The 25,275-nt window shown below is 40.7% G+C and overlaps 3 protein-coding genes across 4 annotated transcripts in view; all 3 read right to left on the bottom strand.

Moving 5' to 3' along the window:
* Positions 1-25,275, bottom strand: part of Con (leucine rich repeat protein connectin) — a 151,478-nt gene that overhangs the window by 65,246 nt on the left and 60,957 nt on the right. The window lies entirely within an intron of this gene.
* t-Grip128 (testis-specific gamma-tubulin ring protein 128) lies at positions 1,883-5,035 on the bottom strand. Its single transcript, XM_036816513.3, has one exon. It carries the CDS (start codon positions 4,952-4,954, stop codon positions 1,898-1,900), a length of 3,057 nt encoding a protein of 1,018 aa, XP_036672408.3. The 5' UTR covers positions 4,955-5,035; the 3' UTR covers positions 1,883-1,897.
* ATPsynCF6L (ATP synthase, coupling factor 6-like) lies at positions 21,819-22,455 on the bottom strand. Its single transcript, XM_017080603.4, has 2 exons — positions 22,104-22,455; positions 21,819-22,044 (listed from the first exon to the last, which is right to left on the bottom strand). Exons 1-2 carry the CDS (start codon positions 22,397-22,399, stop codon positions 21,861-21,863), a joined length of 480 nt encoding a protein of 159 aa, XP_016936092.3. The 5' UTR covers positions 22,400-22,455; the 3' UTR covers positions 21,819-21,860.

Genomic DNA, 25,275 nt, shown 5'->3' with positions numbered 1-25,275 from the left:
GTTTATATATTTTTTTGACAGCTGATTGTTTTATTGAAAAGTGGCACGGGGCAGAAGGGATTTCTGTATTTTTTTCTATCGAGATAGAGAGGGGTGCCAATAGCGAATAGGTAAATATTTACTATTTACTCTAGCAGTGCTGTGAGAAAATCATTAAATCAGAACCGACTGGGGAGAGCACTTTTCCATGCCCAAAAGCAAACACAAACAGCGAAATCAATATAGCGTGCGATCGGGCGGAAAAACTAACTCAAAGGGTAAATAATAAAAAATTTAATTAGAATTTCTGTTATTAAATAAAATGCCACCAAAGAGCGAAATGCCACTAAATTGAAAAATTTGAAATCAAGCCGACATAGAAACAGAAACAGAAACTCTGTGAAATTGGAATCGAAATGAAATAAAGCTCTGCTAAGTTGGATTCGCACAAAAATCACACAAACATTTCCGCTGCCAGAAATGGAAAATGTGAACTGGGAAATGGGAAATGGTCAAATAAAAACAAATGGTAAAAATGTAAAAGGTATTTAAAATGTTTTTCAAATGCGGTTGCAGTGGTTTCAATGTGTGGCCGGCAAAGTAAATGAAAATATTTCAGCGAAATGAAAAATGTTCGCCCACACTCTCGGTTTGTCTATATGACTTCCAGAGGAGATTAAAAAAGTAGAGCTATTCTTTTGCATTATTTAATAAATATGGTAAATAGCAAAAGTCAGTCAAGTGACGAAAATCCCCTTCAAGTGCCGCACTTGAAATAACAAATTTAAGGCGTGATTTTCGCCTGACCAAGTGAGATAATGAGAAAAAATAAATGCCAGGCCATAAAACGTCTAGTTCCGCACATAAACCTGTCCCTCTATGGCTCAGATTTTACGACCTCTCTCGAATTCGCCCCATCCGATGATGATGTCAGGGGCATAAACCTGCCAGATCACCGCCCACGCAATAAAAAACATAAAAAACTGGGCGGTCTGAAGGTGGAAACTGTACACAAATTACCAATTTTTAATTTGAAAATGCGGCACAAACTTTAATTAGCCATTCCCCCTGGGCCACAGGACACGGAAGTTTATGGCACTTGGCGCCGGATCCGCTGCATATCAAGACTCTAGTATTTATTGGCCAACAAGGCGTCGGTGCAATTTATGGCCAAGAGTGTGAAAGTGTGTCCGCACCACCCGGTTGCACCACCCATCCACACTGTCCCACCGCTGAGGCCGCAAAATCCACAGAATAATTTCGGTTGCTGGCTGTGATTTGGCTTTGGATTTGGCATGGCCATATAGCCTGCTCTAATTTTCCACGCTTTTTTTGGCCATTTTTATTTTTTGCAAAACAGCATCCTAGCATGTGTGCTGTGCGTGTGGAGCTTGCGGCTTTTGCCACGCGCTAGAAATAAATTTTGCCCGGCACCCAAACGATTTAATTTGCGGTTTCTGTCACAGACGACGCACACTCGATTTTCCATTGGAAATTGATAAAACTTATTTGCGGACGGGCTGGCGATAAAAAAAAGGTGGACAACAAACAAACGATTAAGCAACAAATCAGAGATAAATGCTGTCACAACAGAGCATATATTTAAGATACGTCCTGAGCTTAAACAAAGGCATTAAAATTATTTTATTGAAATATTTTCAATATAATGGAATTGCTGAAAATAATCTAAGAATAAATATCAAAATGATATTTTAAATACGAGAATTTATACGCCAACAAATACTATTCTTAACTGGCTAATTCAAAAAAATACAAAAAATATTTATATAAATAATAACCATTTTGATTTGCTGTGAACAGTACTTTATTAAATTCCAACTACCATTTTTTATTATAAAAAATATAACATTTAATTTATAACATAAAATAGAAGTATAATAAAATTGAACCAATAACATCATTTGTGGTTGAGAACGCAACCAATTGCCTTGCATTTTTTGAGAGTGGACTGCAGGTAGTTGTTCTTTAACCAATCGTATTTCATCTCAAAGATGTTACTGGCCTTCTGCCTTCCATAGTCGTTTATGAGGGCCCAAACTCTTAGCCATCGGTACCTGAAAACTCCGCTCAGACTAAGGACCTCCTGCAAGCTGCAATTGTATGGGAATCCTCCAAATTCTTCAGCCATTCTTTCCTTTAATCGAAACATAAACAGTTCCTGGTTTATTCTCAGCTCAATCAAAAAGGTAGATTCATTTATTTCGGGTTCAATGACATAAAAGTCCTTTAAAATCTGGTTAATTTTATCAAATTTCAAAAGCTGCTCTTCAAGTGCCAAAGTTAGGGAATTTTGGAGTGATCGAAGAGCAATAACCAATCGCTCTGGCTTTGAGTTATTAAAGGTAGGCAACTTTTTTAACTGATATAGTGCCAATTGGAGGTTCAACTTTAGTTGAAAGCAGATGTTCATCTGCTCGAATTGCTCCTGGCTAATCACTCGATTAAGTAAGGGATCAGGGCTGACCATGAGAGAGATTAATTCAGGTTGTTGTTTGGGTAAAGAGACTTGAAACAGGTAACCCATTCGCGGATCCTGGTTAACCACTATATCTTTTAGTTTATTAGAGGCCTCTATCAATTGATTTTTCTCGAGAAACTCAAAAAACAACTCAAGCTCACTCCGTATGAGGTCATAGTTTATGAGGAGATAAACTGTTCTAATGTGTCTTACAATGTTATTCATCTGTAAATACTTCACCACATCAGAAATATAAGAGTTTGCCAACAGACATCTACGGTGCAGTAATCTTTGCAACTCCTGTGAGATGATATCCGAAATGGGAGTATAGTGAACACAGGCCTGGAAGTTTCTTAGCAGCTCTTCAATCGAAAATGAGATGGGTTTTTTGGGATCTGGTCGTGTTTCCATGTGAAAGGAGTAGAACAACCGACGCACTGCATCCAGCTCAGAGGACTCTAACTGCTGTAGGATATCCGGCGCATAGTTCAACTCCTCTATTTTCTCTGTCTGATATGGAGCTAGTTCCCCTAGAACTCCAGATATTAGTGAATCGTGCAGGGTTGTTTTCGAAGTGATTCCATGCAGGGAGTTGAAGTCACTTATTTTCCGGCTATCAAATAGTATGGCAACTGCTTCACTGGATCCAAAAATATGACGCTGGATGATGTAAAACAAACCACTACTAAGGAGTTCCTCAATTGGCACACATAACTTTCTCAATGTGTACTCCGTTCGTCCTTCGATCAGGATTCTTTGGTAGGGAAACTCCTCGTGCCAGTCCTCGAAATCCCCTGTAGACCACCAGCTATCTAGAATATGACAGTAGGCCTCCAAGGAGTGGAGAAGTAAGGATGCACTCAAGGATCGCAGCATCTTGGGTTGAGTAGTCTTCGAACTATGTGTGAATAGGGTGTTTAGAACTCTTAGGGATCTCATGGATGCCTGTTCTTCAATAGTTTCCTTCGAAAGATCATACAACAACTGGATCCTTTCTAAATGACATCTTGAAGTATCTATAAAGTGATGCAGGGTAGGGACTTCAATACCACTGTTCAAACGCTTCTCAAAATAAACCAGAAACTCGAGTACAGGTCGAAGCAGTCGTCGCAGAGCTACACTGAAAAAATGCAGAGTCTCCAAGCCAAAACTAGACATTATTTGCATAACATGGCTCTCTACAAACTTTCTGAGGTGGCGCATCTGCTTCAGGGAGCTGATAATCTGACCCAAGTGGGGACCTTCTAGTACATGTTTGAGTGCAAAAGTGATTGGCTCCTCCGTCCGCAACTCCATCTTATCATCCAACATCTGGAGGTCTGCACTCTTTACGGATTTGAAGAAAAGTACAATCAGTTCTGTCAACAACTGGTGCTCCTCGCTTATCTTTAGCACCGAGTGACGATTTACCCTGAGACGATAGATCAAATAGTCTCCGTAACCCTTGGTAAAATTGCTGGCCAAGATTTCCGGCGGATGGAAGACATGGACATCCACATGCCACCAGGGTGTCCGAATTCTGGAGAATAGGTCATTCGATTCCTTAAAGTACTTTACCATTGTGGGTCTCTCCGCCGTTGATTCATCCAGAGTAAGATTCAATTTCAACTTCATTTTGGCCTCTTTCATGGCGAACTTTTCCTTAACAAAGATCTGGTTAGATGGGGGCTTATCATCGGTAATATAGCTGTGCTCCACGGTTTCCAATGATTCAATGGGTTCCTGGACGGGTGATATTTTTTTCTCCTTTGATTTCCTAGCTTGTTCTATAGCAAAGCGCACATATTTTTTTTTGATACTGGGGATGCGCCTGTACTCCGAGGTGTTCAATGATTCAATGGGTTCCGTGTCCGGCGATTTATTTGTTGGAGGACTATCAGCACTATCTGAGTTGATATGCTCCTTGGAACTGGGACTCTGGCTCTCTGTATTGGAGTTGTTTTCTTCATTGAAAGACATATTGTCTTCAGCCTTAGGTGTATCAGATACATCACTAATTTCGGAATCCTTCTGCTCCACATCATTTCGAACCACCACCGAACCTTTTTTGGCCAGAGTGAGGGCCTCCAGGATACTCTTTCGATACTTATCCATTTCCTCTAAATTGTGATGGACTGTACGAAAAGCTCTGTAGTTTACACAGAGCATAAAGTCCATTATCCGCCACTGAAGGTTCTTCACCTTGTGATTCGCATAGATCGGATGATTTAGCACCACACTGGCCAGCTGCTTAAAGGTTTCCCCGAATTCTCCCAGCTTTTCGCTGCGATAGCGTTCCATGAAGTGGTTCATGTCGGTCCACACGGCCTCCGGGGAGGACTCCTCTTGATAAGGAAACAGCAAGTGATTCATGGCATACCTATGACAACTCTCAAAGGTAGCTTGGTCCACCTTGCCATCGACCTTTGCCCCGCCTTCGATGGGGGAACCCAACAGCAAATCCACCAATTGCGGCACATTGCGGACTATGACTTCCTGGCACAGGTTCTCCTGCATTTCCTTACCCTTTAATATTGTAGAAAAATATATATATGTTGTTATGTACAAACGACAGCTGAGATTTGATAGTTACACTGATAAAAAATTGGAACTGTCAATTATATGGTATATATTATATTCAAGTTAATATGTTTGGTCAAGCATTATCTAATCTCTAAAACAAAAATTATGAAAAACATTGTTGATTTCCATATGTATATTATATTGACCCTTTAAAAGTTTATTTGGGTGCACAAGTATCCCGCTACAAAGGAGTTGAGTTGAGAAAAATAGGGATCCAAGCGGCTTACGTTGCTCTCCAATGGCCAAGACCCGAGCGGCTTACAAAATGTTTAAAGAGAATTCGAACATGTAAATTCCTGTGGCATTTACCCAGGAACTGGAGCAGCAACTGGAGGACCTTAGTGACCCACTTGGACCCACATCCTCTCCAGTTCCCCCAGGAACGACATGTGAATTCTGCTTTATTTTATTGTCCGACAAGATAAATACCAAAATATTGAATATGTACCAATGGGATGTGAGGAAATGCACAAGGACATGGAGCAAATATTCGGGAGGTGTTTGAAAAAGGAGGAGAGTTCAGAGGTGAGGTCCTGTCATCTGCTTCCGAGCAATAACTCAAATGCAATCGAGCATTCCTGCTGCAGTTGAGTACAAATAAACCAAGAGTTTCAGCCAAATGAGCAGATTCTCGAATATATATTTTTAGAATTCCCATAAATTGGTATATTTTTAGGCTTACGCAAATGAACACAGCTCTCTCGAATTTGTCAGTGACCTCAACAATTTTGCATAAACTTTAAGGCACTGTCAACAGAAAGTTTTTTCAATTTCCTTGGCATAAAACACAGCAGAGAGGACTAACACCAAATCAATGCAATCCGCAAATAATTTTTTTAAACTTGGCATTTTAAAAGGATGGAAAAGTTTGTCAAATATTTGGAAAATATTAATTTGCTGCCAATGCAAACTTCTGGCGATTTATTTAATTTTTTTCCTGTATTTTTTTTCGTAAGCCAGGCGATAGACAACAAATTTGCAGAGGACACTTGACAGAGGGAAAGTTTTGCCGAAGGATGGCTAGATGAAATCTGCACCAGAAAACAAAAGCCGAAATGTGGAAAAACAGTGAAAACTTGCCGCTGCAGAAACTTTCCATTGCACTTGGCGAGAAGTAAGCGAAAAACTTAATAAAGATCCTAGTCCTGCCGAAGGACTCTCGGGAATTGGTGGAGGCAGGACGATGGTGACAGCTTTTGGTCAATGGAGAATGAAGGAGTGCACCGCGACCGCAGCCCGTCGAAATTAAACCAAACTGAATTTGCACTTACACTTTGGCCAGACGCCTGCGTTCGGGCTTCAGGACCCATTCAGGACCTGCCATCCCGCAGGACTCGCTCCATCCGGCGCCTGTCGAAATTGTCACTTTCGCAATTCCCCCAATAGAGTTGACTGGAGCACAGCACAATGATGCTGGCTTGGTGGCGTCAAGAAGCGCGTAAGTGACATTTATGCGCCTGCCAACTTGCATCCTGGAAAACTCCCCCCCCCCAGCTGCGAAACTGCGCTAAACTTTCGCCCAAGGCCAAATGAGAATGGGGCTGCCGCATTCGACCCAAGTTTGTTTTAATAAATACCTCCATTCTGCATTGTCTCCGCCACCTGCTGGTTGGATGGTTGGCTGGTTGGCTGGTTGGATAGCTTGGCTGGATGGGGTTTTCCGGGGCATCCGAAGTTGCCAACAATTTACCCGCTCATCGACAGTTGCCCAGAAGTTACCGCACAATGGAGGCAGTCGCCAGGAAACAATCAGCTCTGCCAGCAGCCTCAATCACAGACGCCGAATGCAAACGAGAGCTGCTCGAAATTACTCATTTTTATGAACTTTTTCACAGCCCGGCCACGATTGTTGCAATTAACCAAAGTTTGCTTCTCGAAATAAGCTGAGAAGATGGAATGAAAGTGGTGAAAGAAGATACCAAACTGCGAATTCTGGGGACTGAAAAAAGAGTGTGTAGACAATAGCACTGCAGTTTGTGGTGGCTTTCACTGGCAGATAAATTCTTCATCTTTTTATGGACTCTACCTGGAAAGGTGTTTCCCCTTTTTATTATATCAAACCATCATCAAGGCATTTATAAGGATTTTAATAAAACTTGCTAACTTGCTATTTATCATCATTTATATATTCATTTACATATTAAAAAGGAAAATAATGGTGTTATCGCCAACGAGCAACCAAATATGTTCCTTTAATTCCGTAGAATTTCTTGATAAACCATTAACAGCTTAAAAATTAAAATTCTTCCCACCATATGTTATTAAAAATTGTAATGTTTTAATGATCTATAAAACAAGTGAATACCAATTAAAGGTATTTTTAAATCATTCCCGTGAAATTTAGAGATATAATTAAAACAATGTGAGCTAAGATCATCTCCCTTCGAGTTTCCCTTTCACAGCCTGATGAACTTCAAGATAAAGTTCAACATTTTATGGGAACCACAGGGCTCCCCCAAACATATCCGTAAATCTCGGTGCAACTCACCTCTGTCGCTGATGGGCCTCATTTAGCGCAGATTTCTTATCAAGCCACCGGATGTGGGACGAACTACCTCAGCCCGAACACGTTTATTTTCTATTTTTAGACCGCTTTTTGGAGGCAGCTCCCAGAGATCATCGCAGCCCACATCTGGCCGCCCGGAGCAGGGCAGCCCACCCAAAAAAAAAACGCTTCCCGATGCCAAAGGGCATATAGCACCTCCCCGAAAAAACCCCCCAACTCCCACGTAATTTGGAGCTATGGGCAAAGTTAATTAGTTGTGATTTTTCAAAGAACAGTCAAAATCGAAGCGGGCAGCCGAAAACACAAACAATAATGTCAGCCCGCGGCGAAAATCGAGGGGAGAACTGAACTGCAGTCAGGCGTGGCACATGTTGAGTGTATAAAATTTTGATGAATGTTTTGTTTACAGGGGAACACAGCACATACCATACCACATAGTATCTTCCCTTACAAGGGGTTGATTGGGCGAGGAGGATGAGAAGGTGGGGGCGGGGGCAACTGCATCTGACGGCATCTGGATTTCTGGGAGGCGACACACACACATGTGCCTCGGGTGCCGCGACCGCAGATTGGAAATGGAAATTGAATGTAAATTATATCGGATATCCAGACACAAGACAGTGAGACGTTGACCTCACGCCTCTCTGAACCTTACACACAAGGAAAATGTGGATAATTAAGTGCACCAAGAGAAAAAAGTGTTAGAACTGTAACTACATCACAAATATATTATATTTCTATCTGCATCGATGTAATTATGGGTATAAAATATATAATACTACTTTGTATTTAAATGTAAATCTAATATATAGTTCATATGATCCTGAAAAATTCTTGAAGGGAAAACCAATTAAGATTAAGCAAAAAATGCTTGCAACAAATACATTTGTTTTGGGTATTATATGTCTTTGTAAAAATAAAATATAATATCATTTCATGCAATTTTTGTTAATAGTCCGAAATTAGTGCGACAATAGATGTTTTAATTATTTTGCGTTCCTTTCAATCAAGGAATGCGTTTAAGACAATATTTTTTTTTATATAATATTGATTTTAATAAAATGTATATATATTATACAAATTTTTCTTAAGTGTTCTAAAATAAGTACTTCTTAAAATAATAAAATTTTTTTTGTTTTGTGATAAAAGTTCTTCCTTTTTTCTCAGTGCTTGTAGTGGACCCGAAAGCAGAAGCCATAAATTACTCAGCATAAACAGACTGCAACTAATTAACAAGAAAATGCATCATCTGCAGCTCAACATCCCCGAAATCGTTTTTTATCCATTTTTATTATTTTTTGGCCTCAACGATTTCCGATTTCCTCACAGCTCAGGTGAAAGTGTGTCTGTTGGAAACATGTACGGGTAAATTGGCTCAAATTGGAATGGCATGTTAAGTCCCCCGGGTAGCATTTATTTTCCTAATCAAATTTGCCTTTCTTCGGCAGAGTCGAAAATAATAATTTAAATATTTTGCCCTGCGGACAGGAAATGGCATTTGGGCAACTGGCTGGCTAACAAGCTAGCCAACAGCGATGGCAAACAAGGAAAAACTGGAGTAAAGCCCTCACAACAATGGGAAAAACTTAACTCAGCCGCGAGCCACGCACACACAAACACAACCGAAATACCCAGGCGATACAAAAGAAGCCCAAATCCCGGGAAGAAATTAGTTTCCCTTCGTCCTGCCCTCTAGCCCCGAGGTCCTTGCAGTTCTGCTCCTCCTGTTGGTTTCTGTTTCCCTAGCTGCTCCTGCTGCTGCCACTGATGTCCTTGTTGTGGGCAGCACACAAAATTGGCAAATACAAGCGGACTTAGGCCACAGGAGCTTTTCACTGGCGCAAAAACAAAGGGCGGAAAATTCCTCAACGGCCGAGGGGCGTCGGGAAATGGGAAAAGCGGCGACAAACACACAAAAAAATGTTGCCAATGCAAAAACTTGTATCGTCGCAAAGGGCGAAAAATGCAGGCCGCAGACAAACGCAGAGAACAGCCCACAAAGTGGGTGCCAACAGGATCGGGGGGTAAAGTCCTGCCGGGGGATACGGCACTCCACAGATAATTTGGATTTTTGTGGTCCCGACAGCTATTTAATCGAGTCACAGAACATTTTTTTATATTAAAGGTTTATACTTTTAGCAAAACTTTAGAAGTTTATAAATACAATTTGTATATCAGTGGTTTGCTTGGAGCTCATCTAAGATTTATAGTTTTCAACTTTCCTTAACTTGGAAATTTGTATATCATGAAATATGTTTGTAAGGTTAAGATCCATTTTGAAATTATTAGTCTTTGATATCTATGATTTATTTAGAACTCAACTTTCCCAACTTTATTGTTTTGTATATCCTAAAAATATACTACTTAAAATGTAATGTGCAGATGTGCCCATATATAATATTATAACTAAAATAAATTTAAATCTACTTATCTTAAATTTATTAAACAAAGTTTTCTTATAAATTAGAAGTTAGTGATCCAAATAAATTATTTAAATATTTCATTACCTAAAAATAGACAACTTCCACTGATTCTTATTTTGGTACTCGGGTTCCATAGAAAAGCAATCCATGGTCGACAAACCTTGTTATTCCTGAGTCTAGCCACAGTTATCATAGCTTTTACATGCATAAATATAAATACAGCAGAAACCAAACTGGAAACCGAAAAAACCGCAACAAAAGCCCACGTGGAGTCATCGAAGAGGCAACAAAAGGAATAAGTTCAACAAGATGATGAAATTCCGGGGATGCCGTGGGTGTCCCGGCCATTTCCGCTGCCCAAGTCGTTAGCTTCTGGAAAAGTTTTGGCCAACAGAACAGAGACCGGGACAAAACCAGGTGTCGTTATGGCCGCACACGCCAAAAATTTCAATAGCGCAGCGAAAGTTTCATTGACTTGACAGGTGGGTATTTGCCCCATGCCCAACTCCTCCTCAGAAGCTGTAATTGTTACCGTTTAAATTCCCATTAAATTTATTTAAATTTTAAATTCCCATTTAAATTCCCAAACTCGGCCTAGGCAAATGGCTCTCAGTTGGCCGCCGGCCGGGAAGCTGGCCAGGATGCGAGCCAAAAAATATGTCACAACATTTAAGCCAAGTCGGCAGACACAAAGCCCAAGGATCGCGGCTGCCTTTTGAAGAGGCCGCCCGCTATTAACAAACCATAAAGTAATTTCTTGCTTTCCTGCACGGAAATTAGACATTTTGTCAAGGGAACACTCGTCCTTGAGCAGAGATGGTGAATGTTTCGCCCTCGGGCCAAAAAGCGGGGACAACAATACCAGGAACAATAACCCAGAAGAGCCGCCAGGAATCGGCACTCTGAGAAAAGTGGTTTAGGAAGAAGAAATTAAATTATACATTGTTAGGAAAAGTTTCGCCTGACATTTACAGTAAAAAGTATAAATAAAGTATGTAGATAGCATTTCCCTAGGGATTCCATTTAAGATATTATACTTATTCAAGTTATAAAATGTAGAAGAAATGGTATGTCAAAAAAAAGGAATAATAATTTAAAGACCCCATGTTTAAAAATATATCTTTAAATTCAAAAAATCTTTAATATATTTAAATCAATAAACACCGTGATTCCACTTTATAGTCAGAAGGACTATAACTATATATAATTGAAATGTATTTATAATTCCATATGTTGTGGTTGAAATCAATTCCATTCTGTTCTATTAACTAACAGCTATTTTAATATTATAATATTCTACTAGAAAAACTCTACATACCTAAAAATGCTTACATATTTTATATAGAAATAAATTATTAATCAAAGAACTATTAAGAATCTTTTTGGAAATTACTATTTATAAACTTAAGTATAATTTTCCCCGGTGTGAAAGAGTCTTATCAAGGCCCGGGACGGACACTGCCTGGCAAGTTGAAAGTGAAAATATTATAATGAAGTATGTTGTTAGCTGTTTCGAGATTTTCAAATGTATCCATCAGATACAGGGCCGCTCATCGGAACGCGGGGCAGGCAGAACGAACATTTTGTAAGTAAACAAGCAGCGGCGGCAACAAAAGTTTGTCTATTTAAAAAGTTTCGAGCTGCACAAAAGTTATAAAACATGAAAATATTTCTTAATTATTTTTATAAACAAGCAGGCGGGCCCAGTTGGCCCCAGGGGGGCGTGGCACAGCCTTGCCCTTGCCCTCGAAAATTTAAAGCAACCCAAAAACTCTGCGGTGGTCGAAGTTCTTCTTAACTGCGTCCCGGATTTGTTTGTCTTGCTGATTTCTGCCCGAGGTCAGGATTGTGTTTGATTAGCATAAATATGAGTAGAAGTTCGCCGAAAAAGGGAACATTTCGTCCCTTTAAATGTTTGGCAAAATTAATTACGTGAAGGAGTCCCAAACCTTAACGGCTCCAGGAAATACCATCAACCGAATCGAAATAGTGGCATGGGAACATCGAAAGAAATATGAGATGTTAGAGAGATATAAATATTTGGTTAATTAATTGCCTCGTTGTTTGCCTGGGAATTATTGAAATATTTTTATTCGATATTTTCGCTCCATCCGAGTGGTCCTCCATTTCTCTTTTTGAAACCCCTTGTCCAGACCAAAAAAACCCCCAGCCCCTCCAAAAAAAAACCCCTCCTCGTCATGCCCAGTAAATTTGATTGCCGTTATCTGCATTTTATTATGCTTTTGCCACCGCAAAAGCGACGCACAGCCATTTTGAAATGGTTTTTGATATACGAGCATGAATATGAAAATGGTTGCCATAAAATCATCCCAAATGGATGAGTGCGGCGGCTGAATATCTGAATATGGTGCGAGTATTTTTCGGTGGGTCGGTCGGTGGGCCAAAAACTTGAAATAAACTAAGCCAATGATTTATAGTTTGCAGCGGGCGAGCAAACAAATTTTCTATTCCGAAATGAAATTGTCAATACTTTTTAAGATGGCAAAGCAGCGCAAATATTTGCCTCCATTTTGATTACTCAATTAGCTGAAATTTTAAATAGAGTGCGGTTTTAAATGGCGTAAACAAGATGGTCATAATAAGTACGTATAAATATTCTATTTAGTGAGTTATTGAGAGCATGCAATTCAGTGGGTGCTTAATTTTGAGAAAATTCTGTGGATGCATTTATAAAATAGCTAAAGAGGTATTATAGTTAAGATACAAACAATATAGATTTTGTAGTTTTCAAACATTAAATAACAAGATTCAAACTAAAAAAATATTTATAACTATAAATATACATTAGCATATGTTTTAATTTTGAAAATCGAAAATAAATTGGACAACTTATGGCTTAATTTTCGAATCCAATTAGATTATCCTTTCAGCCCGTTTCTAAATCACACTTTATTCCCAGCAATTAAACCTAATCGCATGAAATATATACGCGGTTATTTTCAAATATTTATTTGTTGACCAAATTGAATGTGACGCATTTTAAAGTGCGCCATTTGCAGCCATTCATCGCGCGAATCTTTCCACACGCTGCAAGCGTAACATTTCAATTTGCTGCAACAAATGCTCATAATTTATAAATTTTAAATCTATTTTTGCCACCCCCGCACATAGAAAAGCGACCTGAATGGCGATGGAGCAGAGAGTTTGGGGATGTATTGTTGCTGATTTATCGCGAACCGCAGTCAACGTTGCCATTGTCTGCGTTTTTGGCACTGTTAACCCGATTTTCCACTTTTCATGCGACAACGATGTATGTGGGGGGTTGGCTTTGGGTTGGTAAATGGGTGGTGGAGGGGATGATTATGTTTACGTTGCGGCACCGCTAATGTGGAGCACGTCCCGGCCAAGTCACGTCACCGCGACTTCGGGCCAAGACAATGACAGCAGGGGAACGCATCCCGAAACGGGATCACGTCTGGGGACCGTGCGAGATTTCTTGCAATTTCCTATGGCTTGCTATCGAGAAACTATCTTTCAATTAAATTCCACAGGATTCCTCTACTTCTGCGGTTCTAGTTCCATTTCGATCGCGGATTCCTGCACGATTCGGCACCAAAAAACTAATTTCCCCCGCCTCCTGCAGCCTTAAACTTTGGCAATAATAACTGCTGATATATATTGCAGAACCGGGAGTTTTCCACCTTAATTTGATTTCCAAAATTGCCATGCTTCGCCATGCTGGGCGATGAGCAGGAAAATATTTTCATTGCATTTTTGCGCTTGTCGCGTATCATTTTAAGCTCTTTTACATAAATTTTCCCCGCCATAAACAAATATTTTGTCGGTCATGGACGATACGCAGAGCAACGCTTTGTCGCAGTTTTCAACTTCATTTAATTTAATTTATTTTTCAGCAGTTCGGGTAATTTATGTAACAACTTTCTGGCTGCCGCTGGTGTCCTTGTTATTCGAAACTAATTTGCATAAAGCGAACGTCAAGTGTTTTGGCTCCAACCACCTGACACATATGTGCCAAATGTGGAGGAGCGAGAGGAGCCTGCTTATAAAGCAACAGGATCCGAGTCCGAATCGCCATAAATTGCTGCTTGATGACTCCTTTGAAAAGGGCCCGGGAGTCGCAATTCGATTTCATTTTTATGGCGCATAAATTATTCAGAGTTTTTCTATAGTCTATAAAATGTTGAGCTTCGTTGAGCCGGCACTAAACAGGACATCATTCCGTTGACCCCCTGGCCATAACAAGGATCCACGGAGCAATGGCTGACCTTGTAGCCCTTTTTTATCCCTCTTTTTTTTTTGGTAAATAGACAATTTGCCCATCTTTACGCACTATTGTTTTGTATTCTCGGAACGATGTCTTGCTTTCCCTAGATTTTCCCTTCGCTTCGCTGGCATAAAAATCAGTTTAGTCCTGCGACAGCGCCTCGATTTATGCCACAGTCCTTTTGTTGCCTTCTACTGGGTTTTTTCTATTTTGTGTTTCCTTTTTTTTGGGGGGCTGGCAACATTTTTACGACTAAATCGAGAGCCACAAAACGTTACGCCAAATCACTTTTTAGCTTCAACTTTTCTATGAAAGCATATGGGCATCGTTTAAAAACAATTGGAGCTTAAAGCGAATGACCAAGACAATGTTGTTGATTGCCTTTAAGGAGTCGCAAACTGAATAGTAAAATGCTAAGCCAACGCAGGAGGGAAAAACTACTTCCGCCTGGGTAAATTCAATTTAATTTCCATTGGTTTTTAATCCATTTAAGATCCTTTCTCTCTTTCTCCATTCGACTTATTGAAAATGCAGCCTCATTGTTTGCCCCCCAAGCAGTGCTCAAAAAACAAATAGAAACAGAAGTGATGTTGCACTTTTCGTTCGTATTTGCCAAAGCAAAAGATAAACAAGTCGAGGAAAGAAAAGTGATTGAGTGATTCCAATTAGTTGATTTTAAGTGTATTGCCATAAGTCGAGGGAATTTCTATAATAAGCCATACGTGTGCACATTTTATTCGAAAAACTTCACAGGCACTCATCGAAATAATAAGATCAATTTCGCATATTCAATGGTAGAAATGTCACATAACATTGAACTCGGTTTATTTGCGTCTGGTATTTCCATAGTTCATTGGAAGGATATTGCATTTCCCAATCGCCTGACAGAGGCATTAATACAATAATGTATGAATAAATAAAATTTAATTTTACGTAAAAACTGACAACAGTCCCCAGACAGAAATGGGTATAAATTCGGGCGGAAATACGACGGGGGAAAAGTGCAGAAACTTGGCAGGGAGAAGGAAAACAGTTTGGTTTGTTTGCTTGCCCGCTTGTTGTGTGGCATATTTGAGCGTATTTGCACAAAATACGTGAAATTACGCGAAAACTTCAGACTGCTTGTGTCCTGCCAACTGTCCTTGTCCTGTGTCCTGAGTTCTGTGTGCCATCCAAAAAATAAAATAAAAAAAGGAAACAAGAAAGAAAAACCCGCAAGAAAACTTTAGCAGCAAAGGCTAAGTGCCTGCAAAAGATGACTGTGTAACTTGTTGTTATTTTGCATTTAATTTCAACGACCTCGGGGGACCAAGTGGCGTATGCGCAATATTTTAACACAACGACGAAACAAGCTTGTTGGTAAAGACCTTTGTTTAATCTTTGGCACATTGAGGGTGCTGCCCTTTGCCCTCTCACTTTATAAGCGAATTATTAATGAGCTTCTTGCCATATAAGTTAATAATCCACCGGGCACAAAAATGCAAAGAGCTCCCCCAATACTAACAGGAACACTTTACGCCCAAGCCGAAGCGGAAATCTCATTTGTCATGCAGCCTGGCCATTTATCAGTTGGCATTTAAAAAGCCATTAAAACCGAATCCGGCGGGAAAAAAATTGAAAGAAAAAAAATACAAATAAAATAAAAACGTGAATAAAATTTACGCCAAAAGAGGAATCTGGCAGCGTGGAAGTCGCTGGTTCGACAGGTTTTCTTTCAGTTCCGATTCCGATTCGATTCATAATTTAAAAGCCAGCTGAATGCCGACCCACTGACTTTCACCAGAGTCAGACCAATAAATTAATATAAAAATTCCTCACGCCCAGCCAATAAGTGAACATTGAAGCGTTTTATCGTCCCGTCCAGACTCGCAGGATGGCAAGGATAACAGGCCGGCAGTCGAAGGACAGAGGCCCACGCAGCACCGCCGTCTTGAGATCGTGAGATGTCTGAGATGCCGACACACTCGAGCCGTTTGCTTTGGACTTTGAACTGGGAAATAGGAAATGGGGAGCTGGGAGCTGGGAGCTGGGAACTGGGACCAGTACCAGGACTAAAACTCCAACTCGAACTCGGACCTCGGGGGCCATTGTCGGCCACTTGGCCAGACATTTGTGGTATGCGCAAATAGGACATGGCATAAAACGGGGCCCGGCTCGAAAGCCATTAAACATTTATGGCCACGCGGAGGAGGCACTGCCGTTGGTTATTTCATTGTCTGCAAATAAATGTAACAAGTCAAATACCTACGCGTTCCAATTGCTGCTATGGCTAAAAGAAAATTGTATCTGAATTCATTTACATTTTTTACAACTCATTTTTCGCTATGCTTTTTTAATCATTCAGTACTTTACTTGGAGAGTTTATCATGAAAGGGTTTCTGAATATACAGTTAATTTTAATAACTGGCGCCCAACAGGGATTAATATCTTGGATAAGAGAAATTTGTATGTGTGTTTCTTGAGCTTCGGTTTAACTCTTAAGTGGTAAAAAATTTTAAAACTTAACTTAAAGAATTTATCATGAAAAAATTTTTAGAGGGGAACCCGAACAGGGATTAAGTGGCGCCCAAACACTGATTTTTTCTAACTTTACATAACGTATTCGTGAATATATCTACCATATCAATATCACTTATTACCTTCTGTGTTCTCTTCAGCTAATTGCTTTCAACACTTAAATCGTTGCAGTCACCGATTAATTTGGGAAAGTTTAACCGCCGTCGAGACCGAATGAGTCTCTTAAATCTGAAGAAACTGCATAAAAAGTCGGGAAAGTTTTGCATGTGACCCCGTTCAAGCAGCGCGGGTCTACGGATACCGAAAGGGGCAACTTTGTTAATGGTTTTGTCATAAATTTTAATTCGATTGCATCAGAGCAGACGCTGAGGCTGCCATTCAAACTGGGCATGAAAAATGCATTAGACTCTCGTCCTGCAGCCAGGACTCGAGGAGCCGGCAGCCAAAGTTTTTGATGGTGCGGTTGCCCACGGAGACAGTGGGTATCCCCCCCCCCCCCCCCCCCCCCACACACACACAACGAAAATTGCACACACTTTCGCTCCGGGAGAGAAGCCAAACCGCAGACACAGTCCGTTGTTTGAAGACTCAATTAATTTATGCAGTGTGAAGCAAAGTTTTCGGCTCGAAGAAGCCTTAAAAATTGCATTCAAGGGCCGCCCGAGGGAAAGGAATGGCCAAATGCCCTCAATTACAGCATACAAATGGATGGAGTAATAAGGCGCCAGCAGGCTGGAAGATCGACTCCGTTCAGCAGGAAATGCGTTCAATTAATGAATTTTAAATGCGTTCTCATTGTCACTTCCGCACGCAGGAGGCTGCACCTGAAGACCACGGTGCACGGTGCGTATGCGTGATGCGTTATTTGCAAGTCAACCACCGAGCCAAGTCGGTGGGCGGGAAAGGGCGGGAAAGGGCGGGGCAAGGCGGGGCCAGACGAGGCTGATGAAGGATAAAGGACACTGCGGCGCCATTATCTCCGCCACGAGGCATACTGCCATATCAGCCTGCAGGAGAATGGCACAGTGGAACAAGTCAAAGTAACTGTCAAATTAAATTAAGAAAAAGAATGCAGATTATTCTTGGTCTTAAGGAGCACTTGATTAGGTTGCTAGTAATTCAAGACCCTTTTTTGTCTGCATGTTAAGCTTAAAGTAGACTTTAAGCCTATAAGATTCGCAGCTTAAAACCTACATTTATTTTAACATGCGATAAAAAACCGGCTTTACTTATATCCTTTTCTACATTTGTATATAAATATTCAATTTACTTTTGCTGAAATATGCAATGCAAAAATAAATAAGAGCATAAAAACTAACATTAAAATATCACCGCATTTTAAATGTACAAAAATATTTTACCTAAGTACCAAATAAGTTTCAAGCAAATTAGTCAAATATTTCATTTTTCAGAATCCTTTGAAAATAAACCTAAACATTTAAAAGAGTTTATGGAAACCCATAGATTGATTAACTAATATCCTAGCCATATTAATTTCATAACTGATCTTAAAGATTTACAATCTAAAACACGCACTATTTAACTGGTATTAGTGAGCTAATTTTACCCTGAACCTTCCTACAAATACCTTAGTCCCACTGTGCCGCCTGCAGGGGGTGGCAGTGCGTGCACAGCCTGGAAAAGCCATTCGCCCACATTAACTACAAGGATAATGTCGCCCGCCGTCCGCCCGCCGGCTGCGGCATGAAAAAATAACAAGAAAATGCCTGGCATCGTTCATTACGAGCCCGGGCTCAGGCTCAGCCCTTTTGGCCAGGTGCGTGGATGTGGACGTGGATGTGGATGTGGCTGTAGATGTGGATGTGGCAGGACGAGACCAGCAGAAGGATAACAAGAGGTGGATGGGGAGAAGACGAGCGACAAGACAAGAAGGCATCCGAAATGTTTTATTGTTGTAACTGTCGCCCGGCGGCATAATATATAGTCTGGGACATATCCTGGAGCGCGACTCCGCCGCTGACACAAATCACATGCAACCTTTGCGGACCCCTTTGCCACTTGCCTCCTTCGGAGAAAATGAAGTGGAACTGGGGGGCATTTTTTGGGCACTCCCCCGGTCTCGTACGTGCCCGCATTTTGGACCTGAGCTCGGAACACCAAATTACGTAAGCTTAAAGGGGGTCTTAGTGCCTCTATCTTGCCGGTAAACCGTCGCCTTTGTCTGCGTTTGCCGTCTTCCGTTTTAACAAATGTTTTGTTAGCGCGCCGCCCTCGAGTTTTCCGCTTGCAAAAATTATGCGGAAACGGAAGCGACAAAAGGAAAACCACAATTCGAGGGCGTCCTATGCGTGTGTGGGTGTGTTTTTGAGTGGCACGTGTCCTGCACACACACACACACATACATACGCATATCCACCTGGACCCACTTTGTCATCGGCTTGAATTAGGACTATTCAATTTTCATTATTAAATAATGCCCAGGCATTGATGCGTACGTGCGGCTCGACAAAATTAAATGCACATCGGAATTTATGGGGGGAACCGGCAAAATGACAAATAGTGCGTGGCTGATCCACACAAGACACAAGGTAAAACTGTAATTAAATTTGTCCAAAATTCGGCAGCACATCCTGTGGTCCTGTGCGAAGGAGTCATAAATCTGGGCCCATAAAATCCAGGCACCGCCCAGGCTCACAGCGATAAATCAAAACGAAATTCACATAATTTTTATCGTTTTGCACAATTTTGCATGTGATGTGCTATACATATATCTATAGATATTTTTAGAATGGAGTGAGCATACTCCGCCGGCACTCGAATCGGTTTTCCAGTTAAACGTTTCAATAAAGTCGAGCACCTGTCAATAAATCGAAATTGCCTCTCGTATTATTTTTATCGGCTACGTTTCGTTTACATTGCACAAGATGCTTCACTTTCAGCACAGCCAGCGGCCATGCCTGGTACAAAGATGTATATATATATATCCCTATATCTAAGCCACAGACATGTAGGTCTGTATGTGGGTCGGAAAAGCGGAGAAGCGACCTTAGCTATCTCTCACCGCCTCGTCATCGCCATCATTTTCTTTCAGTTGAGCGGATCCTCCGCCATCTGAAGTCCCCAAACCCCTACTGTGGTTTCCAGTCCACCCACCTTCGAAAACTTTCTTTCTTCACAACTTCTCTTATTTCTTGGATGGTCGACTTCCCGGTTTAATTCAGTTTTTGGCAATCGAATTGTGGACAGTTTTCATGGCTTTAATTATGGCTACGGCCTTTGAAGTGACTCTCCTCGAAGTCGCTTTAAATTTAATCCACTTGCGCTTAAAAGCGGCCAAGTCTTATTTTTACGAGCCCCTGTGCCTTATGAAAATTTAATAAGCCGGCAACGAGGAGAGTGCGCATAATGAGTGTGGCGGTGGCAGCTTGGGCCCCCAAATTGGGGACATGCCGGGACAGCCACCGCATCTCATCCGAATCCGACTCCTCGGATGAACCAACCACCGCCCGCCCACATATGTCATGTAAAAAGATTGTTTAACAAGCAGAGCCAAGGAGCAGAGAGCTTAAAAATTAAATGCGTTTCTCGTTTTCACATGGCTGCCATCGAATGAGTCACAGTGGGCGAAAAAGCGGGAAATATATTTCATTTTAGGCGGCGGAAATTAGGGCAGCATAGCTATAATCTGAGTATAAATAGTATAAGTTTTAAAAGGCACACTTAAAAGGTATTCGCTAAGAACATTACAAATTACAAGTCCATGTTGATTTTTTCTACATATTAAAAAAATATCTACCACTAAAGATAGATTTACTTCAAATAAAAGATATTATTCCTAAAATTTAAAACTACAAACGCCACTGGTTGTTATTCAGGTTGTGATAACTTTTTAACTTTTTTTCATTAAAAAAAGTATATCTAAAATTTTTCGTATACTTAAAATACTTTAAGATTTCTTCAGTATCCCAGACACACATTCCTTTTCTTTAAATATCGATAGGTGGTATGAATACATATCTTATTGTTTAGAAGTCATATATTGTTCAGCAAAACATCAAGATAAAAGTCTTTAAAATGATGTTCCCCCATCTCGGCCCACTGTCTTTGTTCCGGCCTTGTGCAAGACGTTGCTCTCCTTGTGCCGAGCCAACAAACAGGCGAAATATTATTTACGAGCTGTCAAATCCCAGTTAACATGCCTTACACAGGGACCAAGGACGTCTTGGCCGTGTTTGTGCGTAGTTGTTTGCCCGATGCGGCCGCATAGTTCGCTAAGAGACAGACTGAAGATGCGCTGCCACAGTTACACAGATACACAGCTACAGATACAGATTAACAGCAAACGGTACGAGATACAGATTCAAATACAGATACATCTGGTACGAGGTACTCTTATGGCATTCAGAAAGTGTGCCAGGACGTCTGGTCTGCAGTCAAATGCCGGATCCTCGGATCCTTGGATCCTTGGATCCTTCGAGCGGCACAAGGCATAATAAAATAAAAAAGCATAAATGAAAGCGAGGCCAGGCCACGAAAATAATTTAAATTTATGTACTTGTGCGTATTTATTTGTGCGTTTGGCTTTTATTTCCTTCGCGACGTCTCTTGATTTGTTTGTCTCGCTCCCACACTCGTCCTTTTTCTCCATTTTTTTATCAAGAGCAACGGCAGAAAGCATTAAATTCAATTTGCTTATGTGAGTATCTGTGTGTCTGCCACTCAGCGTCAGTTACAGGAAATTCGTGGAAGAAAAGAAGGGGGGAGGGGGGGGGGCAAAGGACGAAGGACCAAGGGGAGGGACAAGGCCATGCCAATGGCGGCGACCTGTTGTGTTGTTTAAGGAATTACTTAACATGGTAAAAGCATGTGCATGAGTGTGTGAGTGCTGCTTATGCATGTATGTGCTTAATAAATATTTCGGCTCGTCCTTTCTTGATTATATCCTGGAACAGTTACAAATGGGTAGTACATATAAGGCGGGCATTTTGGGATAAAGAGCCGTGAAATTGAGGTCTTAAGGATTCGCGTTGAGAGTCTAATGCAATTTTATGAGTTCGTATTTTTAAAATATTTTCAGGTCCTAAATCTCAAAAAAAAATGTATCTCTCAATGAACTTTATTAAAATCTATCCAAAATTCAAAACATGCTCAATAATAATTTTCATTAAATATTTTCTTATATGGACTCTACTTCTTCTTGTCCTTATCATCCTTGCTCTTTGTTTCATTCGTCTTCTTGTCATCTTTGGCTTTTACATCTTTATCACCGGCCTTTGCTTTCTTATCATCCTTGGCCTTAACTTCCTGATCTTTCTTTTTGTCATCCTCTTTTTTGGAATCTTCTTTCTCCGATTTGGGTTGGTTTTCAGGTCTTTAGAAATATTAAATATTCGAGTTTCAATTTAAATTATAAATAAAAAGAAAACTTACAAGTCCAAAACCGATATCGGATCAATATCAATATCGGGCAACTTGAATTTGGGAAACTCGAGCATATCAACGCCCTCACCGCCGCCGTATTGAAGAGCCAGTCGCTCGAGAGACTCCTTCAGTTCCGCCTCGTATTCCGGACCAGGATCTATGGGCTTTCCGGTGGGACTCTTCAGCCGGTACTCACGCACCTTGTCCAGAAAAACATGGTAAATGGGATCCTTGTAACGCAAGGATGCGGAAGTGGTCACGCTTCTGCCTAAAACTAGACTTGGTTTCAGGACTCGGGAGAACATTTTTATGTGTTTTGTTCACTGAGCTGATCGGATACTACTATAATCTCATGAAATAAGTTTCGGAGCTAGCTTTCTCAGGGTTGAGTTGATCAAAGTTTCAGAATTACAACACTGCTGACTAAAATATTTCTAAATTCTACAGTTTTAAAGCGATCTTTATAATTCCTCGTTAAAAATTAATTTAAAATAACCTTCTAGTTTTTATCATTCCTCGGTTGCGTTTACCAAACCCGCATTTTCGACTATCACATCTCAAGTGCTCCTTCTCTCCAGGACGAGTTCATTACGCGTCTTTACTGCAATATGTCTTTACCTGCCTATACAGGATAATGGAATTTAAAGAAATATAGAAGTATACCCTCACATATTTTGAAATCTTTTTTAATTAATTTAAAATAATCTTCAGCTAGTTGTTCATCCATTAAGTGGATCTTAAGTACTGGATCGAAAAACAATTTTAAAATTTTCTTTGAGTATCTGTTGCGTTTATCAAACCCGCAATTTCGGCTATCACATCTCAAGGGCTCCTTCTCTCCAGGACGAGTTTTTTACGCGTCGTTGCTGCCCATTCTCTTTTATTCCCGAGCGTGTAGGATTTTCTTTCTGTTTCTGCCTGTCTCGCCTTATCGCCGCATGCCTGTGTGTGAGTGGGCTTGACAATGCGTGTGCCATCTCGACAAGTTTTTCTCAAAAAGCGAGACAAGTGGAAATCCGTTAAAGAAATACGTGGAACACATAAAGGCGATGATGTTGCTGCCGTCGAGTTGCTGCTGCTGCTGCTGCTGTTGCTGTTGCTGCACGGCAGCAACATACATAAATATATGCGCGTGTGTGGACAAAGAAATGTCGTTGGCAGCAAATAAAAATTAATTGAAAAATGTTTATCAAGGACTTTGCTGGGGAAAAATTTAAATGCACAGAACAGAACAGAAACGAGTAGAGCAGATCAGAACAGAAAAACGAAGTGAGCCGGCGGGCAAACTCTGATAATTGATGAGAAGACATGGCTGCGAAAATTATAATTAATATAAATTTCCATCACCTCCCCCGCTGGCAGTGCAAATAAATGGATCTTTGTCGAGTGCGAAATGAGGAATGTGCCGCTTCTAAGCCAGGCTTAATCGGCCATCGCCACATGCGGCTCATTTCAAATGCAGCCAGCAGCCAGCAGCACTCACGCTGCGTTTCGCATCCGCCACTCGAATTAAAATATAGCAAACACATACTATATAGTATATATTTTGTGCAAAATATCCACGACGAACTAAAAATTATGCAACGCATTAAAAATTTAACAAGCGCTTATCCGCTTAGTGCCACGCCCGCAAAACGAGGGGGGTTTTCCCTGGGTTTTTCCGGCTGCCCCAACGTCACTTTCAATATTTAAATTTTGACATTTTCCACATTTGACGCGGCCATGAACAAGAGGGAAGTGTGTCGCGGGACATGGACAATATTGCATCAATGCAAATTGGGCAGAAATAATATGCAAACATTGGCACAAACAGAATGCCGACCTAATTGGCAGCAATAACAAAGTTGCCTCGCATTAGCGACTGCAATGGAGAGGGAATTCTCTATTACGTGTTTGGAATCGGGCAAGTTGCTAATTTAAATGGTAATTTACATTTTTCTCAAAAAGAAATTATTTCCCAAATTAATTCCCAAGCCTAGAATATTTTATTCCGATATAATTCAATCATTTTCTATAAATACTTTGATTTTACTGATATATGGAATGAGCAATATCATTATTATAGTTAGATTAACTAACTTACAGCTTAGAATTTTAAATATATCATCCGTCCTATCTGTTGTACTTTTAAACGTTTTGTATTTAATAATAGTTCTTCAAATTAAATTATAGTTATTCCTTAAGCTTAAAAAAAAAATCTCATAAGATGTATACTTGTTCACATATTTGTTATTCAAATTATTTAAATTACTTAAATAAATACCTATTGTTATATCTTTTTCCACTCGTAACAATTTCTTTTCAGTGCACTGTAAAGTCTCTACTTAAGCGCTCATTGGTGAAAACAAGAAGATGTGGAGCTGTTATTGCCTGCTGGTGGTATATATCAGGACCTTTTTGTCCGCGCCAGAGCAGCGCATGTATCTCAATCTTCATTCCGACTACAGCTAAGGATTAAGCAGTTGTGCGTTTGCCACGCCCCCGCCATTAAAGTAGTTTCCCCTAACTTGGTTAGAATTAATATTTAGCTGAGCGCAACTTTATTTGCAGTTGGCAAATGCTTTAACCTCCCCCGCCGACAACAAAGTGAGCAAAGTATCCTGCGGTTGCCTGCCGCTCCTCGAACGTGTATCTGTATCTGTGACTGTGTATCATTGTACTTGTGTGTATCTGTGTGCGGGGGTGTGCTCACGCAGATAGTTCTGTGTGTGTGCGTGTGTTTTAAAATGCAACAGATGCGCCAAATTAATGCGACCATTAAATTGTATTAGCGTGTGCAAAATGTAAAGCGTATTTGCCAGCAGATTGCTCCAGCCAAGTGCGAGTGTATCCGAGTCCTGGGATCCCCGGATCCCGGGATCCTGGGAATCCGGGGGCGGTTCCGGGTGCAAATGCATCCCGCTATCACCGCACTGTTTCTGTGCGTTGTATTCGCTGCAAATTTGTGTGTGAATAAACATGAGAGTCGTTGCATTAATCCGCATATAAAAGCCAACAGCGCCGAGTCCTTGCCACGGCTACGAGTATCCCTGCGTAGGAACAAGGATTTAAATATCCCACAGGGCGATGGAGTGGGATGGAGAGCTGCTCAATGCTAAAATATCACACAGCAGCGCAGCGGCGTCAAGTTTATGTGGCATGCCACAAAGTACACACGGATATACGGAGATATACAGAGATA

The sequence above is a fragment of the Drosophila suzukii genome, chromosome 3 (assembly GCF_043229965.1).
Source record: "Drosophila suzukii chromosome 3, CBGP_Dsuzu_IsoJpt1.0, whole genome shotgun sequence".
Lineage (NCBI taxonomy): Eukaryota > Metazoa > Arthropoda > Insecta > Diptera > Drosophilidae > Drosophila > Drosophila suzukii.
Note: the sequence above shows the minus strand (reverse complement) of the source record. Positions and strands in the feature narration are given on the sequence as shown.